Source organism: Ornithodoros turicata, chromosome 10, assembly GCF_037126465.1.
Source record: "Ornithodoros turicata isolate Travis chromosome 10, ASM3712646v1, whole genome shotgun sequence".
NCBI lineage: Eukaryota > Metazoa > Arthropoda > Arachnida > Ixodida > Argasidae > Ornithodoros > Ornithodoros turicata.
This window is the reverse complement of record NC_088210.1, coordinates 17,707,963-17,729,580: the sequence shown is the minus strand read 5'-3', so window position 1 is coordinate 17,729,580 and position 21,618 is coordinate 17,707,963. Positions and strand designations below refer to the sequence as shown.

The following is a 21,618-nucleotide window of genomic DNA, read 5'->3' as shown; positions in this document are numbered from 1 at the left end:
CCTCCTGGGGCGTTACATGAGAGGGGGGGGGGGGGAGTCCGTGTATACAAAGAGTACACGAGACCCGAGTTTATACAAAAAGTACATAGGAGGAAAAAATGCAAAACACTACATTATAAACCAAGATACGTAGCCAATCTATTACGAAAAAACAACAAAGGACTGGGGAATGACATTCCAAGCGTTTACGGTATTCGGAGAAAAATGAGTTAGAAAGACACCCGCGTGGATGTTTTCGGGAAACATTTGATCAGCTACTTTTTAAAGTTCACTTCGCTCAACGCGAAATGATTAATTCTCGAATCGGTTCATGAGTCGAGTCGGCACATTTCAGTTCAGTGAACGTAAATTTGCAGGTTTTCCGCGTACAAGCTCGCTCAATGTAAATGCCTGCCTTGTGCGCCCCTTTGTGCATCGAGAATATGCCACAGTTTCCAAGTCCAAAAATAGGTAGAATCCTTTGAGCACGATTACTTCGCAACACATGAGTGTATTTTGGGGGCATTGACAGTTCCAATAAAATAGTCCCTGGTTCTAATCCAGCCACGGAGACAGGATCAGGATATCGTCTGCTAGCCAATCGCCGTCGACGATTTCAAACACCGGCTTTCTGTGGCTTCCAATGGCCGCCCATCCGTCTGGTTGCGGCCCCGTCCTTTTACCTGCATTACAGGCAAAAATGGGAAACGTCTAGCACTCGCGAGGAATAAGATAAGTATTTAAAGAGAATGAAACATTCAAATAATTTGTTTTACTAAAAACAAGCTTTCGTGTAGAGTCTTCGACCCCTGACGAAGCGTAGAATCTACGCGAAAGCTTGTTTTTAGTAAAATAAATTATTTGAATGTTTCAATTTCTTTAAATACTTATCCTATTTACCTGCATTGCCAACGGCCGCTAAAAGTTTAAAGGGAGACTTCGCAAGGATTCGAAAAAACTTATGTGAGCACCATACCTAACATGGACTACCTACTCGATACTGAATACAACATCGCATTCATTTTGCGCGAGTAATTAATTCGTAAATTATGACAATACGAAACCGAAACGTCATCCAGCACTGTCGTCTGCTACGACGCCTGCATTTGCAGTGCCCTCTTGCTTCACAAAGGCGAAGCGCTCGCTTCGCTTGAATTCGTTTGAATAAAATCTGCGCACTTTTGAAACGAGATATTTCGTACTCATGCTCCTGACATCCCAAAGTTTACGGATATGCCACAGTCTTTGTGGTGGGTTTGTTTTGCGGAGTCCCACTTTAAGCGACCAGGCTTTGTAGTTTTGTTTCTCCAGGTAGCGCTGCCAAAGCCGTAACTATGGAAATGATCCTTATTGGCAGCCAGTCATAGCCACGTGCTCTCCGCGCCAAATCGGTTTCTGCTTTCCATGTTCGCATGCCGCGCCGCGACGAAATTTGGCTGACCACTTTCATCTCATTCGAACAAGAAGAAAGCGTCTCGTCGGGAGCAAAGTTATAAGAAAGAAAGAAATGATAAGATATAAGAAATTAGGATATGGACACGAGTTAAAGTATGTGAAGCACTCATTAAGCCACAAGAAAAGCATTACTAACCAAACTTCAACGACCTTTTCCAGGGTACCCAAGTTTACCATGGGACTTCAGTCATAGGGGACACTGCCCGTTTTCTAGAACTGGGAATAAGTGTCTAATACAGCCTCTGCTCCAACAGGGAATGCAACGGGTAGGTGTACGACGCAGGATACACTATTCTTTATACTCAATAGTTTTCTGTTTATCATGTACGTGTTTCAGCATTTGCCAACATTATTCATTCATCCTTATAAAAAAAATTGCCATTAGATTGGTATTTGATGTGAAAATGAAGCTGCTCTAAGCACGGTTCATCTGACATTCTTGGGAAGTAAGAGCAAGCAGAAGTGAAATGACAAGATATGATAACAACATAACCAAACGTGCAACAATAAACAGAACAAGTAACAGCCGCCACCCTGTGCTGAAGGAGCTGGCATATCGCAAAGCACAGAAAAGCGTGCATCGGTCACAAACAGTGATATTGAGCAAACAGTAATGGTAGTCTCAAGGTGTGGAGCTTCAACATAAGGGAGCCTTTACTTGCCTTTCACAATTTATGTACAGGCTACAAACTATGCCCTGCTATAAACACAAGCTACGTACTGGTTTCTCAAATTGCACAGTGTTCAGAATGCATGCAACATGATGTGTAAATGGAGCAGTTCCTGGTACAGATGTTGCTACACCACATTTGGCAATGTGCAAGAGGTTTGCAAGGCACCAATACAGAGATGGCAATCCCTCTATTTGTAGAGTTTTTCTTTGAGCACAAACACTGAACTTACGAGCAAACCCTACATGCATGTTGTGGATAACAGTGTCTCCACAGTGGTGATGGACGGACCTACACGGCCGTCGACACTGGTGTGCCCTATAAAGCTATCGCTTTAAAACAGCTTAGCATGCCGAAACAAATACTTTCTCCATGTTAACCACACAGAAATGCACCGAAGCTCTTCCAGCTTGTCTCTGTAATCGACGTTAATGCAAGGGATCAGAGCAGGACGTCGGCTGTGTCGAATTTCGAGTCAGAGAGCGAAACGTCTCCTTATACATTCTGTGCGGAGCCATTGTGGATTCTCAGCAGCTCAATACTGTGATAAGAACCACCTATGAAATCACATAACCTGTTGTGCCTCTGCGGCCAACCAACAACGTTCACAAAATTTCTCCTGCATCTTGTATTTGCGGTCTGCCTACTTTTTTAGTGAATACAACATCTAACAGGGGTTCCATGGCCCCAGCATGCCATTGGAAATGCACAAGAGAGGACACGTTCATACACCTCGCTATCTCCCATGTAGGACACAAGTATGCCTAAGTGTGCAGCGTCTCCTGGCAGAAACTTTTTAGGGATGAAAGGGTGTCTGCTTTCCCTTTTTTTTTACGACTTTTGCATTTTGTTTCGACTGGGACAGGGCTATAAAAGGTGCTACTCACTTGCCACTGCTAGGACATCACTGTACAAATTACTTGGGGTTCAGCGCACCGATATTTTGCGTCCAAAGTTAATGCAAAACTTTTACACACACAATTCTTTGAATGCACCCCTTTTGGTGAAGACCCTTTACAAGTACTATGCCAAGCCATCAACTTGATAATGCAAATTGCAAAGATGACAAGATTATACTTATTAGATATATTTACTTAGTGGTTTAGCTGTTCGAGTTGTCTGTGGTCATCATTTTTTTATTAGGGATGGGCCAACCGAATCCTAGGCAAGGATTCGAGATTCTGGAATTTGAATCCTAGTGACCAAAACAGCGAATCGAATTATTCGAATCCGCCAACCACGTTTGTTTCTTTTGAAAATCGACAAAATCAATGCCTGCTTGTCAGAGCCGCTCTTGCCCCCTCTGCTGACATCTTCAAGTACTGGAAGGGTCAACAGATATCCCGATTTGAGGAAAGTTACTGAGCACACCCCCTCAACAGTAATGTCAGAAAGACTGTTCAGCACACCGGGTGTCATAGCTGATAAAAAACACTGTAGGGTAGACACTGACTGGGTGAGAATGCTGGTGTTTTTGAACAAAAATCTGCCTTAATTTAAAACTTTAAGCTGTGTTTTCTTGGTTGCTTACATCGCTCTGGACTGAAAGAGTTCAGGCAGGAACTCTTACATTACAAGTTTGAAAGTAACATGGTTTAGCTTTTTATTGTTCCTTAGTTTTATGGAGAGAATTCAGACTCAAGAGTCTATGAATTTCCTGTATTCAATGAACAACACGTTAAATAAATTACATGTAAGAACTAGTTCATGGGTATGATTTCCCCTCCAAATGAACTATTATTTAATCCATTTTTCACTAAACAAAGATAGCAAATTCTGCTTCAAAACACTTTTCAGTAGATATGTTTTCCCCCTCCTGGCTGTTTTAACTCTTGTTAAAGAAAAGATTCAAATAATTCGTAAGATTCGTGGATTCACAGAACCTTCCTTGGATTCGGATTTGGGTTCGGAAAATTCTGGATTCGTCCCATCTCTAATTTTTATTGTCCGTGTCAACATTTGAGCAATTTCGGTTCCAGTCAGATCCAACACATTTCGTTCTGTTTGGTAGGACAAAAGTAGTACGAAACACAGATACAGGGGTAACAAACACAGTCACGTTATTTACAATAATGTGAACAGCTGGCATAAATCGTAAAACAGGTATAATTTATTTTGAGGATAGCGTGTGAAAATTCCATTTTGTTCAACAGCTTCCCAGCCATTTCGACACAACAAAACGGAAAATAACACTGTTGTACAGAGTAGTACTGTACGACAAAAACAACAAAACAAATATAAATACACTTTGCATGCTATGCAGCCTTCAGTAACAATTCCTTCCCGTTCGTGTAGTACTGCACCTATATCTGAACGCCTGTCACTGTGTACAGCACAACTTGACGGCACCAGCCATTTACCCTTGAAAAAGCATGGTACGTCCATGTCACTCTGCAAGTTAACGAAACTGCGTATGTATCCCAAAATGGAAATGGCATACAACACTGCCCTCAGATGCAACCACGTTATGTTTATCGACCAATGGTGAGGCAGTTACACCTGCCTCTCGAAACAGCACTTGGTTTTGGCCGAGCTTCAAATGATACAGGTTTCAGAATTTTCAAGCAAGTGCACATACATAACGGTATTGCAAAAGTCTTGTGCGAATGTTACTACGTAACCTACACTTGTTGTTACACTTGTTGTTAATGTGTCTGTGGACAATTATCAGTATCCATCTGGGGAAACTGTCACAGCAAGCAGCACCTTAGAATGGTGTCGGTTGCCCGCTTGGACACAGAGCTGACGATTGTCTGTCTGTGCAGACACTAAAGAGCTTTCCGGGACGTTTGAAAATGTCCTTTGCTTCAGTTTGTGCTACGTGAAGGATGTGCCGTGCCGCAACTAAAACATTTCTTTTACTTGAACGTCAATTTACTTTGGCCAAGTTGAGAGTGAGGAGTAGCCGCTGCTGGGAGAGATATGTTGCGCATGACTTTAGATGACATTTGCAATAGCTTCTTGAATTGCCCACACACACTCGTAGGTTGTCAAAACAATAAAATGTTAAAATATCTTTATGGTGTGCTGATGTTGCCACCACAGTCACTACTGGTCTGCTACGGGTTTTCGCCTATGTATTTTTAAGATGTTGGATTCAACATAAAACATAGAAGCAACACCCTTGCGAGCAAACAAAGAAGCAGAAGTTTCACGTAATTTCTCTTTCACGTCTGTGCGATTCCAGTGTCAGCTCTGTTGAAGAATTCTGAAATATATCAAAGGAAAGACTTATTGTGCATTTGTTCACATAATGTTTTTCGCGCAGAATTTACATCTTTTCGATCGTTATGGAGGTGACATTTAAGAAGTTTCATGTAACTCTTTGGCGTTATGGTACGGTGTAAGGTTAAATTAATTAAATTTAATGAGTATAGTTTCAACAAATAATCTGTTATTAGCTAATTAATAAAACAAAATGAATTAATAAAATTCTGTTAAAAGTCACCAAAATAAATTCTACTCTCAAAATGTCTCATAGGCCCTTTTTTATGTTAGAAGCTCTAAAACAAGGGAAAATGTGGTGTTATCATGTGAAATAGCAGTTTCTTTTCTTTTTGGGGGGGAAGAAAAAAAAAAGGTGCAAAGAACACACGAGAAAGGAAGTAACATGTGCAAAGGTTTTAACGTTCACCCGTGTTCTGGGCTTAACCCTATGACACAAGGCTCTATGTATTGAGCTGTGTGCAATCGCACACAGTATTATGCAACTGTACCTATTATTCATTTATATCGAGTCTTGCTGGTTAGGAGAGAACACAAGTAGATGCTCCGTGCTCTGGCTCGGAGAGTGGTAGAGCGATACGTCAGAATTGCACCGTGACCCCACATCTTCAAAGTAAGTGAGGTCTGAAAAGAAAAATAAATACTTTTTGAAGCTGCTTGGTACTAGCGCCATCCGGGAGTAATGTACAGCTGGCTGAGGGAAAGGGGGTACCACATACAACCCCAACATGCAGAAGACAGGTCTGAAAGCCAACTCAAATGACTGAAAAGTTTTACTTCGTCTTGATGATGCTGACCATCATCTTCAGTTGCGTGGTATAGCCCTAGCCGTAACGTACATACCTCCTCCACTTGGTGTGCGTACGGCTTGTCGTTCTTTGTATGGTGACTCATTCATGGCATCTGCAATGCGTTCCATGAGCTGATCTTGCCCATTGGCCTGTGATGACGTTCCCGAGCTGTCTGACCAGTTGCTACAAATCTCTAGGAGACTAGGTGGCCCTTCAAAACTGCCTAAGGAGGAAAAGAGAACAATTAAAGAACGCGCACGACCGCATAAAACTTGCCTGTATAGAGGATATTGAATGGAAGAAAACCTCAAAAATCGGTGCTATACTCAAATTCATAATGAAATGGTACACTTTGGGAAAGCAGCACATGACCGTAGAAGTGTGAGTCATTTATCTCATGACTCATGCAGGAATGAACTGTGCCTTACCAAGCAATGTTTGTACCCCCTTGTTGTGTTCATATTGTTAAGCGGAGTTTGGTGAAGTCAGTCTTTGCATGTTATGAAGCCAACCCTACAGTGAGGAGGCACACTGTGTTCAAACTGCACTGATAGAGATGAGAACTCCATCCTGTCTTAGTGTAACCACAACATAACACAGTCTCCACTCGTTATTATGACATCCTCAGTTTGTGACTGCTTTTCTAAGGAACCATTTCCTTCCCCATAGAAACACAACGTGTTTCTTTCTTTATTATGAGAACTCTTTAATCCGACTATGACCAAACTTCTGAGGACAGATCAGGTAGAACACGTGTATTCTGCCCTCATTATTATGAGAAATGCCCTCAGTTTTCCGCGATACCGCGAAATGTTGCAGAATTCAGAATTAATCGCGGAATCCTTCACTTGGCACAAAATTTCACGGAATCCCTTATTTTTAGGGGTATGCGGATTTATTCGAGTTCTCGAACTCGAATCCAGTATCAACTACTCGAAGTATTCCATTCGTGAATATCGTGAATATCGTGAAAATATCGTGAAATATATGAATTCGTGAAATCGAATACCCAATATATTTTCTGGTTTCCGATTATTCGACTATTCGCCGAATACGAACGACACCTCCCGAAAGTGGGCTTCACCTGACGCTTCCCTGCATGAGGTGAAGCCTGCTTTACAAAATTGTCCATGCTGCAGGACAAACACAGACATATTGTAGTTTAACGTTCGCCGAAGTTTATTCTGCATGCTTCGTCTGAAGAAAGGGGCGGCAGCCCTCCCGTGTGCAGTTTAGCGGTGGCAGTGGGAGATTTTGATTTGATGGTCGGAAGGTTGCCTACAGCTCAGGAACAAAAAAGGGTGTCCTAAATATGTAACTCCCCAGGGCATGTATTGTAAACGCCTTCCTATAAAGTCCCTATAAACTCTGCAGATGCTGAAATATCTTTCAGCAGTAAAATGATTCACTTGATGCACCCATGAAGTGCTTGAGCACCAAAATTTGCACCCTTGAATTATCAATGGATAATTGTTAATGAATAATTCATGATTGCAGAGTAAAAACACAGGACCACAGGTTTACGTCACTGCATCCATATCTTCACTATGTGCAGGTTCACTGTATTGTGGCTGTAAGTCTATGACATACAGCTATCCATTGTTAGCAATCCACTGCTACTGGTGAGGCTTTGATACATGTATTGCACATATGGTATACCATGGTGCACATTTTGCAAGCTTAGCCTTACCTGACGTTGCTTCGATAAGCAAAGGGGGTCTCGAACTGTCATAGTGACTCGACACTGGCACAGACACTGGGTTTGAAGTAGCACCACAATAGCTGCAAAGACAATCCACCGCTAAGATGCCACACCACGGACAGAAAAAGATCAATTTTGTGCGAGGAAATGGTATGCAGTGAAGCCTTCTCTTACATTGCATTAATTAATAAATAAAACATAATATTACAGGTAGAAGTCAGAATTCTAGTACGTATAACGTTAAGTTAGAGAACATTATCCACGGTTCTCAGACAAGCCTTTCAGTGCAGGTCTGAGCTTTGGTACTGCACACTAAGCTCTCCGAGATATGTACCTGTCATGTTTTGAAATGATTTCATCAGCAGATGTTTCTAAGTCAGCAGCTAATCTTCAAAAGTCTGTTTCGTTACATGATTTGGATTCCCGTGCTTTTACCAGAAAATTTACACCTTTGAAACGAGTCATCAAACACGTGGTCACTGCCTGGCTATATGGAAGCCTCGCCTTGTTGCCAGTACGGAGTCTACGCTGGAACATGCATGGTACACCACGAACTTGTTCTCCCCTTAGTTGAAGCACAACCAATGATGGTATAGCCTTCATAAACAGGGAAGGGCTAGATATAGGCAGTCCACTGACCTACCGTATTTACTCACATAATTTGTGCACTTTCTCTCCCCAAAAAGGTTGGAAAAGTTGGGGGTGCGCAAATTGCGCAAAAACGTTCGTTACAATATCAAAACGACGCAAAATTTCAAAATTTTTGTATGCTGGTCATACTGCATTGCGCAAGCGCAAAAGAAGTACCCAAACGCCGCGAAACTGCCGACGGTCGGGAGGCAAAATGCCGGCCCACTACCCCTCATAATACCGGTGAAATGCGTCGAGACACTGCTGGAAGACGCCTCTAGTTACACTTAACAATTAAAAGCACACTACGTTCGCCAACTTTGTCATGTTGTGCTGTAAGGTTTGTGATAGCGTGTTTGTCCAGCATTTCTTTCCGCGTTTTGTAGTTCAAGTGCCAGTATCGTCCGTCGAGTCACTAACTTTGGTAGCACTGACGGCGTTGCGAAAAGCAATCACCACGGCCGCTGAGACGCGCGTGCCAGCGCAGCAATAATGGCCAATACGGTGCTTGCATAGCATATTGGCCACTGCTTGAAAGACTTGTGCTCTTTGGCCACCTACACCGAGTGCTAAATTATGACCCGAAATTCTTACCCTTGTGAGTCAGGCTCCTCCTGATACATGTCGGACGACAGTGTGGTATATTTCTCGGGGCTTTGGGATGTTCCTTGACAACTTGACATGAAAGGTGCTATAGTCTTGAAAGTGAACTGTGGGCCCATCCAAAGCCTTCGATGAGGCCCGGCATGTGTGATGATCTCCACCTGTTATTGAAGGAGAAACACAAGTCAGAACCAAAAGTGTCCGAACCAATACAAAACTAATATGCTGAGGAGTCGACCAAAAGCACACAATGACAGACCACAGCCACTGGAAGTGTTAAGACTGGAACAGTTGTGTAATTTTCACAATTTTTCAACAAAAAAATGGACCAAATGACAATTATTACATGAATTTCTAGCAATGGTTTAGCTCCCATTAACTCGTTTTATTCATTTTATCTGGATCTGCAAACCCTGTACTTTATCTTGGATATCCCGGACGAGAGTCTTGGCATCGACATACCTGTGACAGCCAGCTTTCATCATTTTCTTGTCGCCAGGAATCACCACACTCTGCACCCATTTGATGAATTCCGTTCATATCTAGTAGAGCAAACATTTTGTGTGCTTTTACACCGAGTACATGCAAGCTTGTTAGCTCTCGTGGAATGTTGTAGTGTTTGTTACCGTACCTTTGAAGGACCATTGCGCAGTCGCCTGCTGTTGTCCAGCCATGAGTGGATTAGAGCTGATCAAAGGCTGCTTTGTCTCTGGACTTGACAGCGGCCTTAAATGAACACAGGAACAAAACTATGAGGCAACTTTGTGGTGTGCGAGCCAAAATGGGAGACTTTGCTTTTATTCTCTCACCCTCAAAATGTTGTATGCCTTGTATCGCTTAGGTTTTATGAGCATTTTTTACACATTTTGTTGCGTAAGATGACAAATTGCTCGTATCGGTCGCCGTGTCATTCTCGTCCACATCTACACCCAATATTTTTGTTGATTGTTTGCAAACTTGAGCCAGCCCCAAGAGACTCTACCCCGGTACGACGTATCTTCCCCGAGCCAGCGTGACAATGCGTGTGCAAGGAAGACGCTAGCTCGGAAGTGTCCCGTTCAGCATTCGAAGGGGGCTAAATCAAAAGCCCACCAGTGCTACTCGCAGCCCATAGAGGTGGTACATTCAGCGAGGAATTGGTCTGTACCACGACATACTACAAGTTTTCCCGGCGATTTTAATCCAAGTGCCAGCTACATTAATCCATGCCCCATAAAGTTTGCATGGCACGTGGATTAATTTCGATGGCGCTTGGATTAAAATCGCCAGGAAAACCTGTAGATTACAACGACCATGTCATAGGCACCCCTTCCGAGCGCCGCATTTGGAAGCTAGCGGTGGCGCCACTCATCGGCCCGATTATTGCTTCCTCAATTTCTGAAATGAGTACTTTGTAGTTCAGCTCACCTAAGTATTTTTGTACAAGCGGTGGATGTCCCACGGGAGATGCTTCTTTCTAAACATGATCATCATCATCATTCTAAGTGTTTTCACAGGATCTGTTCCTGTCGTCTGCTACGGTAGTCGTATGTCCGCTTCTGCACGTTCAAAATTCAAATTTCCATTGTCCAATCATGATGTAGATCTCGCGGGCCGGTGAGTAGTACTCCTAGAGGATTGTGCGGAAGGGATCCTCGTAGGGGTTGCCGATTATGGCATGGCCGTTATAATCTAGTAGGTCGTGGTCTGTACTCAGAAATTATGCCCAGAAGCACAGGGCCACATTTTCTGAGCAATTGTCTACACGTCGGCCTTTCCTTGTTACTGCATAGTGCTGTTAAAAGTGCGCCAAAGTTCTTATTAATATACTTACCGCAGCAAATTCCACTGTGCGTATGCTGTAACATCCAGTTCTATCGAAGTATCCTCGCTAATTTTCCCATTTGCGCTTGAATGAGGGTCCAGGATGTATTCCGTGAGCACGCCGGAGCAGTTCATGATGAACAGCGAATCCACAGGATTTTTCTCTAGAGCACGAACACCAGCTATTTAAAACGCCGCATTATAAAAACTGCGAGTCATGCACTTCACTCACCCTTCTTGTCCCTCGCCGTACTGGGGCTTCCGACGAGCCAGGCCCTGGGCGGCGCAAAGGCTGCCGCTACACAAAACGTTTCCGCGGCCGACTGCGAGCCGCTCGAACGGCGCCCCCTAACCGGCGGGCTCCTGGGAAGGGAGGGATTCCCGATGCTAGGCACGGAGAAGCCAACCCCCTGTTTGATCTGGGACAATGGTATCACAGTTGTTGGGACTGGGAACAGCGAAATTCGTGGGCTGCCCGCTCGTCCTCCGCTCCCGTACTTGTCGAGGGAAGTTGAGGAACCTGCGAGGCATAAATTATTCGATTAATTTAATTCGTATCTTGAATGCCGAAAACCAAGTAATCCCTTTCGGTATGTGTGGAAGCTTCAATAAAAGGCGATTAACATTCTGCCCTAGCTTTTAAAAAAACAGGGCGCTATGGAGGGATAGCATGAACGCACCAGCGGCATGGCCGAGAGGGTAAATGGGCAGTGACTGTTCATTTTCCATTACTCTGAGTGAAGGAGGCCTGTCGAAATGCCGCCGAAATTCGCGAAGGCTCAGCACGTGCTGTCCGCTGTGTCAGCAGTGCGCGATAGTGCCGTAAAGCGAGCTTCACCTAAAGCACGCAGGCGTTAGGTGAAACTGACTTTTGGAATGGTGGTGTCTAACGTTGCTAGAAGTTGTCCTGAAATGTTCCTTCCACGTTTTTGGGATATCGACAACTTGCCATCCCAGCACAGCCGTCAAACTCGGATCTAATGAAGGCGATTGCAGTGCTTTCGTCCGTATACAGTCATGTAATATCGCTTCGGGAAAAAAAGTCGATGTTATCAAGCAGAGATGGCAGGTTGCCCATCAACAAAGCATCGACAACTTTTTCTGGCCCACTAGTGCTTAATAAAGTTGACTTTTGAAGTTAAATTCGTTTGTGGGCAATGCTTATTGGGCAAATGATCTGATATTGTGTTCAACATTAGGAATATCCATACTTGAAGAGCTTGGGCTTCCTGAAAGTACGGGGCTGTTCCTCCCTGTAGAAGGAGCAGACTGGATTTCTTCTAGACCAGCGCTTTTGTGAAACAAGCTGAGACGGTTTACCACTCGTGGGGATGCGTGCGTTCTTTTCGTGATGGGACCTGAGTGAGAAAAGTGTTGTGCAGGGAGTATCAGCAATGAGCACATAAAAATAACGCAGTCCCTGTCCATGCTTTTGGCACATATCCAGCTGTAAAACGTGCTTCATGCCGGGTGGGACACTAAAGTCACAACATATGCCACTGACAACGTTATAATTCCTTATTTGTAGCACAGCTTTAGATGCAGTGGTAATCAATACTGTTCATCATTAGCAGCAGCAATCACACAATTCATTCTCAGGAAAGAAAGCTGGCATGCTTCTCAGCCCATCGAGCAGTCACTGCATCGCAGTGCGAGCTTTTATATTCCTACAGATTTTCTTTCTTTTTTTTTTTCACTGCACAATCATACTGCTCCAAACGAGGCCGCATGTTTTGCAGGAATTGCAAAAATGTTCTGTGTCTCACAATGGAATGGGGCATCTCCAAACTGCATGTGTTAATAATATGTCAACTTAAGAATAACTGACTCAGATATTTCTTCCCAACGTGGAGATCCATAAAAATCTGGCGTGAGACTTGACTGAGCTCAGCACAGAGTAGATAAATGATTGCTGCATTGCTGATATAAAACGTACGGAAATGGCCTCACCTCCATAAGGGGTTACTGGAAAAATGTGTGTAGTGCCTCGCATTGTGCTCAGCGCTATCCACCGGCTATCTAGTGAGAATGCTATGTCTTGAACCTGAAAGCAAATTAATGAAGATGCACTAAATATACAACAACACACAAAGTAAATGATACATCCTAACAGGCCATTTTTTACAGTGCTCTCCCATCTTGTTTTTAACACGGTAGGCATGAGCTATCCGAAACAGCCGTGCATGTTCATTCAGCGTACTATCTTTTAAAATGAAAATTTGGGTCACAACAAAGCGACACTGAATAGCATAAGGTCCTGAGTGATGACAGACGATGGATTGAAATTCCCCCTTGCTACCGACAAGCAGGTCTTGAAGACAGTGAAAACGAGTGACAGCAATAAGTTATTTTCTGCCATCTTACCTCCTAGAGATACAAAATTTCTGGTAATTTTGAACTGCTTAAAAAGCACAATTTGTAAAAACAATTTTTAGAAAATGTCACCTTTGTATGGCTTACATTCATTAGCGAACATTAAAGAACAAATCGTAGTGCTAGAAACTATACAATTTTATTTCAGTTTAGCACACAAATAAAAAAATATAGGTTCAGGTGAAAACAATTGGTGCAAGGCTTGACTGTAACTAGCAAATGCTTAAATGTGTTCTGTGCAAATGCAAACTTCCTGTATAATTTTGGCTCACTGAAACAGAAGGATCGCTTTCTTAGATTTTCTTTTCAGAAGGAATTAAAAAAGCAAAAAGAAAAATCTTGGAGATAAACTAACTTTTTATTGTCCAGTAACAAAAATTTATAAGAGTATGAGCATTCACCACATAAATGAAATGTAGAACTCAAGAAGGCACATATTTTGCTGAGATTTTGGCTTCGTTATGCCCGAAATTATGCAAGAACTGTGTATTTATCTTTTTTTTTTTTTTGGAAACTGGAGGCAGTTTCTTTTCTGATGCTGAGGGAAAAAAATAGAACATAAAAAGTTTCTTTTTACGTTGAATTTACGTCTTTCTCATCGCATATGTGCCTGACACTTATCATAAGTTTCAAGTAATGTTTTGGCATGTACATACTAAACTAATTAAATTAACTATAATTAATAAAGTAAGGTCAATAACATCATCACAAAAATTTGTTAATTAGATGAAATTCTATGCCCAGAACCTCGAAAACCTCTTCAGCAGAAGGAGCCTCAGTACATTTTTTATTTTTTACCCCTTTTTCTAGGCCTCGCGTCTCTGTTACCACCAGACTACATAATTCGTTAGCATCATCGTTTTATATGCAACACACCTTGGCAGTAGTGTCCCCACGATGTAGAGTATACAAGTGGTGCACCATCCCAAATGTTGGTCCACCAGGATGCGGAAGGATGTGAAACAAGTGGAAGTCATGACCCAAGCGGTCCGCAGTCAGCAACAAGGTTCCGCTCGGGTCAAACTGCAGGGCGGACAGGGGCTCTCCCTGGTGAGCCTGGAAGTGGGCAATGAGCCCTTCTGGTTCGACATCTTCATCCGTGCTGAACTGGCCTCCGCTGACCAACATGGTGTCCACGATCGAGACAACTCCGGAAACGTGGTTGTCACCCGTTCTGTTGTCGCACTTCTTATTGGAAGCACCAGATGGCGCTTTGTGTCCAGTTAAACTTGATGCTACTGTCTCCCCTAAGATTGTAAGACCTTTGGTGAATGTCTGTAAGCAAAACAAAGTTTATGAAGCACATGCTATCTATCACAAGAATGCAACATTCCATCCGTGTCAGACCGAGCACCATGCGTAGAGCCCCCTAGATTACCACAAAATTTCGTGGAATTGACCATGTCTCGCGGAACATACCGTTTCCCGCAGAATCGTCTGTTTTTTGCGGGATACTCAGTATTCAGAAGTAGACTACATGTAACTACATGTAACTACGGCCTTTACTGTACTAGTTCTCTTCAGATTTAGTCCAGCAATTTACAGACTACCAGAACATTAAAGAAACTTGTATCTCCAAGCACAACACGTGCAAGCCAATAAAAAAGAAAATGAAAAGGAGAGAAGAGACAGAAAGTCTTTAGGTACTGACCTTGGCTGCATGTATGACCGTCGCAGTATATGACTGTGTGCCGTCACCAGTTGCTCCTCCGCGAGTCTGATGCACTGGCAGCAACTGAAATATAGACACTAATTTCTTTAAGATGTCATCGCATGTTGATGACCAGGATCAATGAGGCAATGTACATCCTCCAACGCGAACAGCAGGTTCTAAGGACTTTTCAGTCGTCATTCTAATATCTAGTGTCTCTTGGTTGGATGCCGGCACGGCTTGGCTATTCGCTCCAAGATCGAACGGTGTCGGCGCGCTGCGGAGAAACGACGAACTACCGTATTGTGGACGACTTCCTCGCGTCTTCTGCTTTTACATGTTTATTCCGCGTCCAGTGCAGTAGGTGGAGCATTGGAGAACCGAACAGTATCGTACCGTCGCGACACAAGTGATCCTCCGGTGAATATACGCAAGAATTACGGAAAAGAACCATCAACTCTGAACATCAGCCGGCGTGTTATCCACACTAGAAAGGTGACGGTGTCGCCCTCTATAGGTCGATCTCGCAGCGAACACCTTGCCGTGCGAAAGTGAACAAGATCGCAGCATCATCTGTTACATGCTGCCAGAAACCGCCCTTTTCTCTCTCTCCCAAAGTGACATTCTCCGGTCTCTTGCTTGCACTTGCTCCAACACAAAGTTGCATCTCCTATCTTCCTTTGCTTTCCATGCGTCGCCGTCCCCGTATCCCAAGAGCTACGTCACTTCCCGTAACTCCCGTTACCGAGCAGTTTACGAGATGAATGGAGCGTAACATCGTTGCAACCTACCGCTCTGTCGCCATACGCTAGCCACCGGCTGTGAAGAGCTACAGGATTAATGTTTGGCCCTGGAGATGGGAAGCAACCTAGGAGGTACAGCAGAAATTAATCCACAGACATTAGCGCTAGAAGTCAAAATGAGTGAGTGATCATCAATGTATACCTTGAATCCAGAAACGTTCTCGGAAGTTCCCGGCGTTATGCACGGCAATGCACCCTTGGAAAGTGGCAATGATGACTCTAAAGAAGCAGTGAGACAATTAGAGTGCTCAGTGAAATGTAGGTGTCTTGCATGCTTTATAGTTGTTTGCAAGTGCAGAAAATCTTCGAGATTAAATGAGTTCAAGTGCTGCAAAAAGAGGAGCTGTTTGACTTGTTGTCGAGGAAGTCATTCTGAGGGTGGAATGCGCCAGAGCGTGTTTCGTAAACTTTTTTCCAGCACTGTACAAGATGTCCACACATGAAATAGAACTGTTACGCATCTGTCTTTTCATTTCTCGACTGCCCCATGCGGATGCAATGCCACATGTAAGCTTGTCATCAAAGCCTGATAAATAATATTCGCGCGTACATTCAATTGTATAGTTGCAATGCTCATGTTATGCAATGCTACCATGTAAAGTATACATCGTGCTGCCTGTGAAGGATTGCAGGTAACGCCAGCAGACAACAATGCCAGGTGTGGTGCTTCTAATAAATTGACCATAACATGGAAAGAATATGTGTTACGTGCTGAAAACATGTTTCTTGAGTCTAGAGTGATACGCCACTGTTTGTTAACACAAACTCAGCAGGTAAACGTGTGAAGTTCGGTATATATGGCGCTCATACCATTTGTGAGTTTTTTTTTTTTTCACAGTTGCCAGCTTCCTCTGAATTTTTAATAACAGCAAATAAGTGGCAAAACTCGGATGTTTCAGAAAATACTAACTCCGTGAAGTACCCTTCGAATTTGCCAACAAAATAAGCTCCAAAATCCCCAGGACTGCATTTATGGCATAATGAGTGATTTGAAAACGTACCTCTTGTTGGACCGTATATCTCGCACTGGTTGCTTAAACTTAATGCTGTGAACTTGGTCCATGGTTTTCAGTGAGATGATGTTCACAGAGCAAAACTGCTGCCCTGGACTGAAAAAGAGTATTGTTTCTAAAAGATACATGCTTCACGATGGCCTCAAGATGAGCTCACCTGGAACTATCACAGAGTGCAACAAGGGGCCTCTTTGGTCCAAAGCTATCACTGCCAGCATAACCTTTGAATAAGAACATAACCAGGGCAAACCTTCAGTTGCAAGTTACATAAGGAGAGTGAAACACAGAGCAGGTACAGAATACAACTTAAAAATAGCAGATACAACATTAAATAAGAACGTGCGGGAAAACACGCTTCACTCGTACACAATCCAGACTTACAATCAGGGGCTGGCAGTATATTGAGCGCTCGAACTGGCCCCTGCCTCCAGGACAGGACTTCCTGGGCTTCTCCATTTGCCTGAAATGAAATAAGATAAGAAGGCATAATTAGCAAGTTTTTCTTACAATTGAATGTCTCTCAAGCACATGTTTCGTTGTTGTTTTTTTACTCTAGTCTTGCAGCAGGCTCATGATTTCCCATCAAAAGCAAAAGTGATGCTCCATTTTGCCTTTTCTTTTTCAATACATCAGGTAGAGTGCCACAGACAGTAGTGCAGTACACCCCTGTGGCCTGTATAGGTATGTGAACTTGTGTTGTGCCATGTGCCAACAGGAGCAATTTCATTCGCTCACGCTTGTACAATTAACTGTTCTTACGGCGACACATTTACAGTGGCTGGCCTTTCTGACAGCTTAATTCCCGACGCAAAAATATTCCAAAAGCCAAGAGAGCTCATGACGAAATAAAAAGAGAAAAAATCTGAACCGTAGCTTAAGCCACTGGTTAAGCCAGTATTCAGATTTTTTGTTGTTTTTTTGTCATCAGCTTAATTCCCACTGTAGATTCATCACAGATAAAACAGAGAGCCGGTGATGAACAGTCATACTCTTCTCTTTTATTGTAGGTTTTTTAGTTATAGATGTAAATATGTGTGTATGAGACACTGCTTCACTGGTTCATTTCAGAACCCTATATCACAACAGAACAGTCTGTCTTGTTGCGTTATCTCTGAATTGAATACTAACTCGTTTTATTCTATGTTGCACTGTCAGTAAAGCCTCTAGTTTATGTCCTCCTGTTGGTAATCATGTTTATTCATGTCATGTGCTTGTAACAGTTTCCACTTCTATTTTCTTGTAAGCCCCTCTACTGTAATGCCTTTAGTGCTGTAGGTATTCTAATAAATGAAAAAATAACATGATTTCTAACTACATAAATATATGCTAAAAGCAACAGAGGGAACAAACTGTATTGTGTGGAGTAAATTTGGCATGACCGTTCTGAAATACTATACATGCACTCGATGCACCTTACGGCCTCTTACTAATGCTTTATCGTTTTGAAAATTCCAGTTTTTAAGTTTTAAATTGACAATGCAGACCCTATAGACACATTCTGTACACCACGAGCTTGTATCACAAGGCACGAAAATTCTTCCTTGGGTGTGACGCTGATGTTTGACTTGTTTACCAATGGCTGAGTTCACACTGTTTATTGACTTATTTTAGTGTTCAAGAAGAATAATGGATGCATATGGTAAGCAGAATACAGGCTAGAATTTTATGTTGGAGATTTTGTAGTTTTATGAGAGGCCAAGTTCAGTGACGTGAGGCACACTTCTCTGCAAAGAGATATCAATGGTGCTAGCGAAGTTTCAGTTGATCTCAGTTGTGTTGCGATGTAAACCATAAAAATAAAAAAAATAGAAGTTCCAGTCAACTATTTGGATCAGGTCCTGCATTACCACAAAGCTTTTATCCATTTTCCTTGCTTCAATTCAATTGAAAGTTATTAGAGCCTCGTGTTTTAGGTTAATAACCCAGGTTAACCCAGTAATAACATATTTTTACCCACCGATTTGCATCATCATTACTTACAGTAAAATGCGGGGGGAAAAAAACAATAAACTTGCCAAAGCGCAAATTAACCCACCAATAGGGACACAATGCACTAAATTCAGTGCAGCCAATTGGCAACTCGTGTTAATCTGAAACATGATAGGCGCTTTATTTTTTAAATTCCACCAGTGAAAATCTGCATTTTTCACCTGGTTTTACCCCATTTTACAGCTCCTGTAGTAAAACCTGGTCATTGTCTCCTGATTTTTAAACACATAAAGCTTGGAAATGCAAGCATCTACATGTTGTGTACAAAACAAATTTACTACAAACAGCTGGGTATAGAACGGGTGCACCTACAAAAGCTATCTGTAAACACGATTGCATAAGCCCAAGTGTACACCCAAGAAGCACTCACCAGAACACACCAAATCTGAACTCCGTTCGCGTAGCCAATGACAAGCAGAAGGGGTGAAGCACTCCCACCGTGCTCAATGCTACCATCTAAAAGAAATGCAATATATCTTGTTGTGAATGATAAGACCATCACGTTTGACCTGCAATGCACATAACTAACGGATCGCACTTGTCAATAGGATATCTTTTTGATATGCAACAGTATGCAAGCGAAGGCAGTTTGTTCATCTGTCTCACCACAAAAATGCAAATATCGTCTGCAGATAACTCTCCGGGCACTATATTCTCTGTTACTATATGGGTTCAGACATGTTTCTGACTGCATGCTGTACATTCATTTTGTTTCATTTATGGTAACTGCATAGCACTGCAGGCTGTGTGCAACCGTTTGTGACAAAGCAAACTGTGTATGTTTTAACATCAGTAACTATACACTTATATGAAGAGCTCCTTCCCCTTCGCTTGCAAAGGAAACAGCAAGAAGAAAATGTACAACAACAACAACTTGATTTTGTGTAAATGTAAGCACTGTTGCTGAGAAGCAACATCTTGATCGAGCAACATGATCAGCACAGCAATTGAGGGTTACAGTTTGTTATCTTTCATTCCTACCATTAATTTCTGTAGATGCAAACTGTACCCATTGGATGGTTTCTTTTTCTTCAGTTTTCGGTGCTTGGGTGTAGGCCTGAAAAAGAAAGAAAAAATGCAAAATGAGTGGATGTAGTTGTTGCAAAGGAATGGGTGCAATTTATAGTGCATCAATATGTGGTGCAAGAACTATTGCAATTTTGTCTTGCGTTACCTCGCGTACCTCAGGTAGGTATCAGGTGTTCCCGGTACATGAGGCACCCGACGTACCCCATGTCCTGTGTAACCTGGGGACTAACAAGTACTCCATGCAGGATATGATCAGATATTGAAACTCTTTTGTTGCATGTGGTTAAACCACTTGCAAAAGGCACGGTTGTAATGAAGTGTGACTCCCATGAAAGAGCCCACTGGTCAACGTGGTTTCCGGTTTTCTGTGATTATATTTTCACGAGATATTATGAGATAGGTGACAAAGAGAAGTTAGCCCATTATTTAATGATGTCATAAGCCAATTCAACCTTGTATATTACCGTCATTTGGTCTTGCGTTCATTTTTGCCCCACATCTGGAGGACTCAAAACTTATGATCATCGAAAACCAGGAGCCGTATTTACACCATGTTGCGATAATTCACATTTTTCTCAAGTCCCAAACGTATGCAGCACGTATTGCTATTACTGGTGACAACTGCAGCACCAAGACTGCTGGCTGTGAATTTAATGAATTTAATTTAGTGAATTTAATCTGCCACTTCATGAATTAATAGACAAAAAAACATGTGAGTGAAAGTACAATATTCCACGGCTCTTACCTGGGGGACAACGTCGTTGATAAATCCAACTACACTGTCCATGTAGGACTTGTCACTGAAACAAAAAAAAGTAGCTGTGAGAAGCACATTCAATTTTCAAATTACCAAAAAAAATGTGGGATATGTCACGCAATTACTGTTTACTTTTTGACCACTCCACAAGAATAAATATTCACCCAGTTGCTGCTAGGTATAGAAGAAGAACAAAAATGTCGCAGGCTGCATATACCAGTTGTTACATGCGCTGCGATCACATTTCCTTTTTTAGCTGCCAAGGTTTCGACTTTTGTTTCACCCTCCAAAACGGATCCACTTGCAAACAACCCCATACAAGGGACTTTTGAAGTGGTCATCCGCTCGATAAACCACTTGTAAGTGCTCCCACTTACAAATGTTTCACCTGGGCAGTCGCGATGTGTTTTATGCGCTACTTTGATTTCATTTATTTTCGTGTAGGACAGACACCTATCCTACGATACGATAATGCACGCGTCACATAGTTTGTTATGCAGATTACATTAAGGTATCATCAAGTATCGAGGCAATTTGAACGGAAACTCGCGGTTGCGTAACATGCGTGCGCTGGACATGCAGCATAAACGCGACTGTGCCTTCGTGCAATCAGATGGACGCCTTCTGCTGTTTATTTTTAGCATTGATGAAATTTTTTTCGGGATTGCACTTTCGTTATTAAACGTCGCGGTCTGCTCTTGGTATACAACCTTTGTCTGGCGTCAATTGCGCATTACAGCTGTCTCTGGGCATTCATTGTTCAAGCGTAGCTTACTTGATTACGCCTTGTGGCCGTACGACTAGACCACTTGACTTTGGACCCCTTCGATGAGATTCTGCTGCCATTTTCACTGTGATCTCCGTGTATTCTGTCAAGATGATCGATGTCAGCTAAAGAAAGGAGCAACGCTACAATCGCAAACATTCGTCGCCCTCCATGTTTACCAACATCAGCTGAAGTGTGACGTCACGCATCAGACGAGAGAGGGATGAGAATCTTGTTTTTGCCTTGTTGGCTGTGGTGTTAAGTTTCTACATCCACTTATCTGACTTCATTCTGTCGATTAAAAAAATGTTTTATGCTGCTAAATACGGGTATTAAATGAAGTGCAACAACAACAAAAAAGTGCTTCGCTTGCAGCGC

General features: G+C 42.6%; 1 protein-coding gene and 1 long non-coding RNA gene across 3 annotated transcripts; one reads left to right on the top strand and one right to left on the bottom strand.

Annotated features, from left to right (window-relative positions):
• Nucleotides 1-1,351: 1,351 nt before the first annotated feature.
• On the top strand, nt 1,352-1,818 carry LOC135370628 (uncharacterized). Its single transcript, XR_010415401.1, has 2 exons — nt 1,352-1,527; nt 1,594-1,818. It is a non-coding gene; the product is annotated as an uncharacterized LOC135370628 (long non-coding RNA).
• Nucleotides 1,819-2,064: 246 nt separating this feature from the next.
• On the bottom strand, nt 2,065-21,434 carry LOC135370748 (BCAS3 microtubule associated cell migration factor-like). Of its 2 annotated transcripts, none has more exons than XM_064604569.1 (22): nt 21,250-21,434; nt 20,463-20,517; nt 19,670-19,745; nt 19,059-19,144; nt 17,081-17,159; nt 16,857-16,920; nt 16,688-16,795; nt 15,829-15,905; nt 15,675-15,751; nt 14,884-14,967; nt 14,109-14,507; nt 12,810-12,903; nt 12,071-12,217; nt 11,092-11,379; nt 10,870-11,041; nt 9,688-9,782; nt 9,519-9,598; nt 9,048-9,217; nt 7,812-7,903; nt 6,174-6,344; nt 5,822-5,954; nt 2,065-5,313 (listed from the first exon to the last, which is right to left on the bottom strand). In XM_064604569.1, exons 1-21 carry the CDS (start codon nt 21,318-21,320, stop codon nt 5,833-5,835), a joined length of 2,607 nt encoding a protein of 868 aa, XP_064460639.1. In that variant the 5' UTR covers nt 21,321-21,434; the 3' UTR covers nt 2,065-5,313; nt 5,822-5,832. The 2 variants fall into 2 exon arrangements, with proteins under 2 accessions (XP_064460639.1, XP_064460640.1); XM_064604570.1 differs by having other exon boundaries at nt 10,870-11,023.
• Between the last annotated feature and the right edge of the window lie 184 nt (nt 21,435-21,618).

Excerpts from the sequence above, each read along its gene's own strand:
- LOC135370748 (XM_064604569.1), bottom strand. The coding sequence starts at position 21,320 with ATGGCAGCAGAATCTCATCGAAGGGGTCCAAAGTCAAGTGGTCTAGTC. Across the intron at positions 16,921-17,080 it reads TATACTGCCAGCCCCTGATT|GTTATGCTGGCAGTGATAGC; the intron begins GTAAGTCTGGAT and ends TCTTATTCAAAG. Across the intron at positions 16,796-16,856 it reads GCACTCTGTGATAGTTCCAG|TCCAGGGCAGCAGTTTTGCT; the intron begins GTGAGCTCATCT and ends ACTCTTTTTCAG.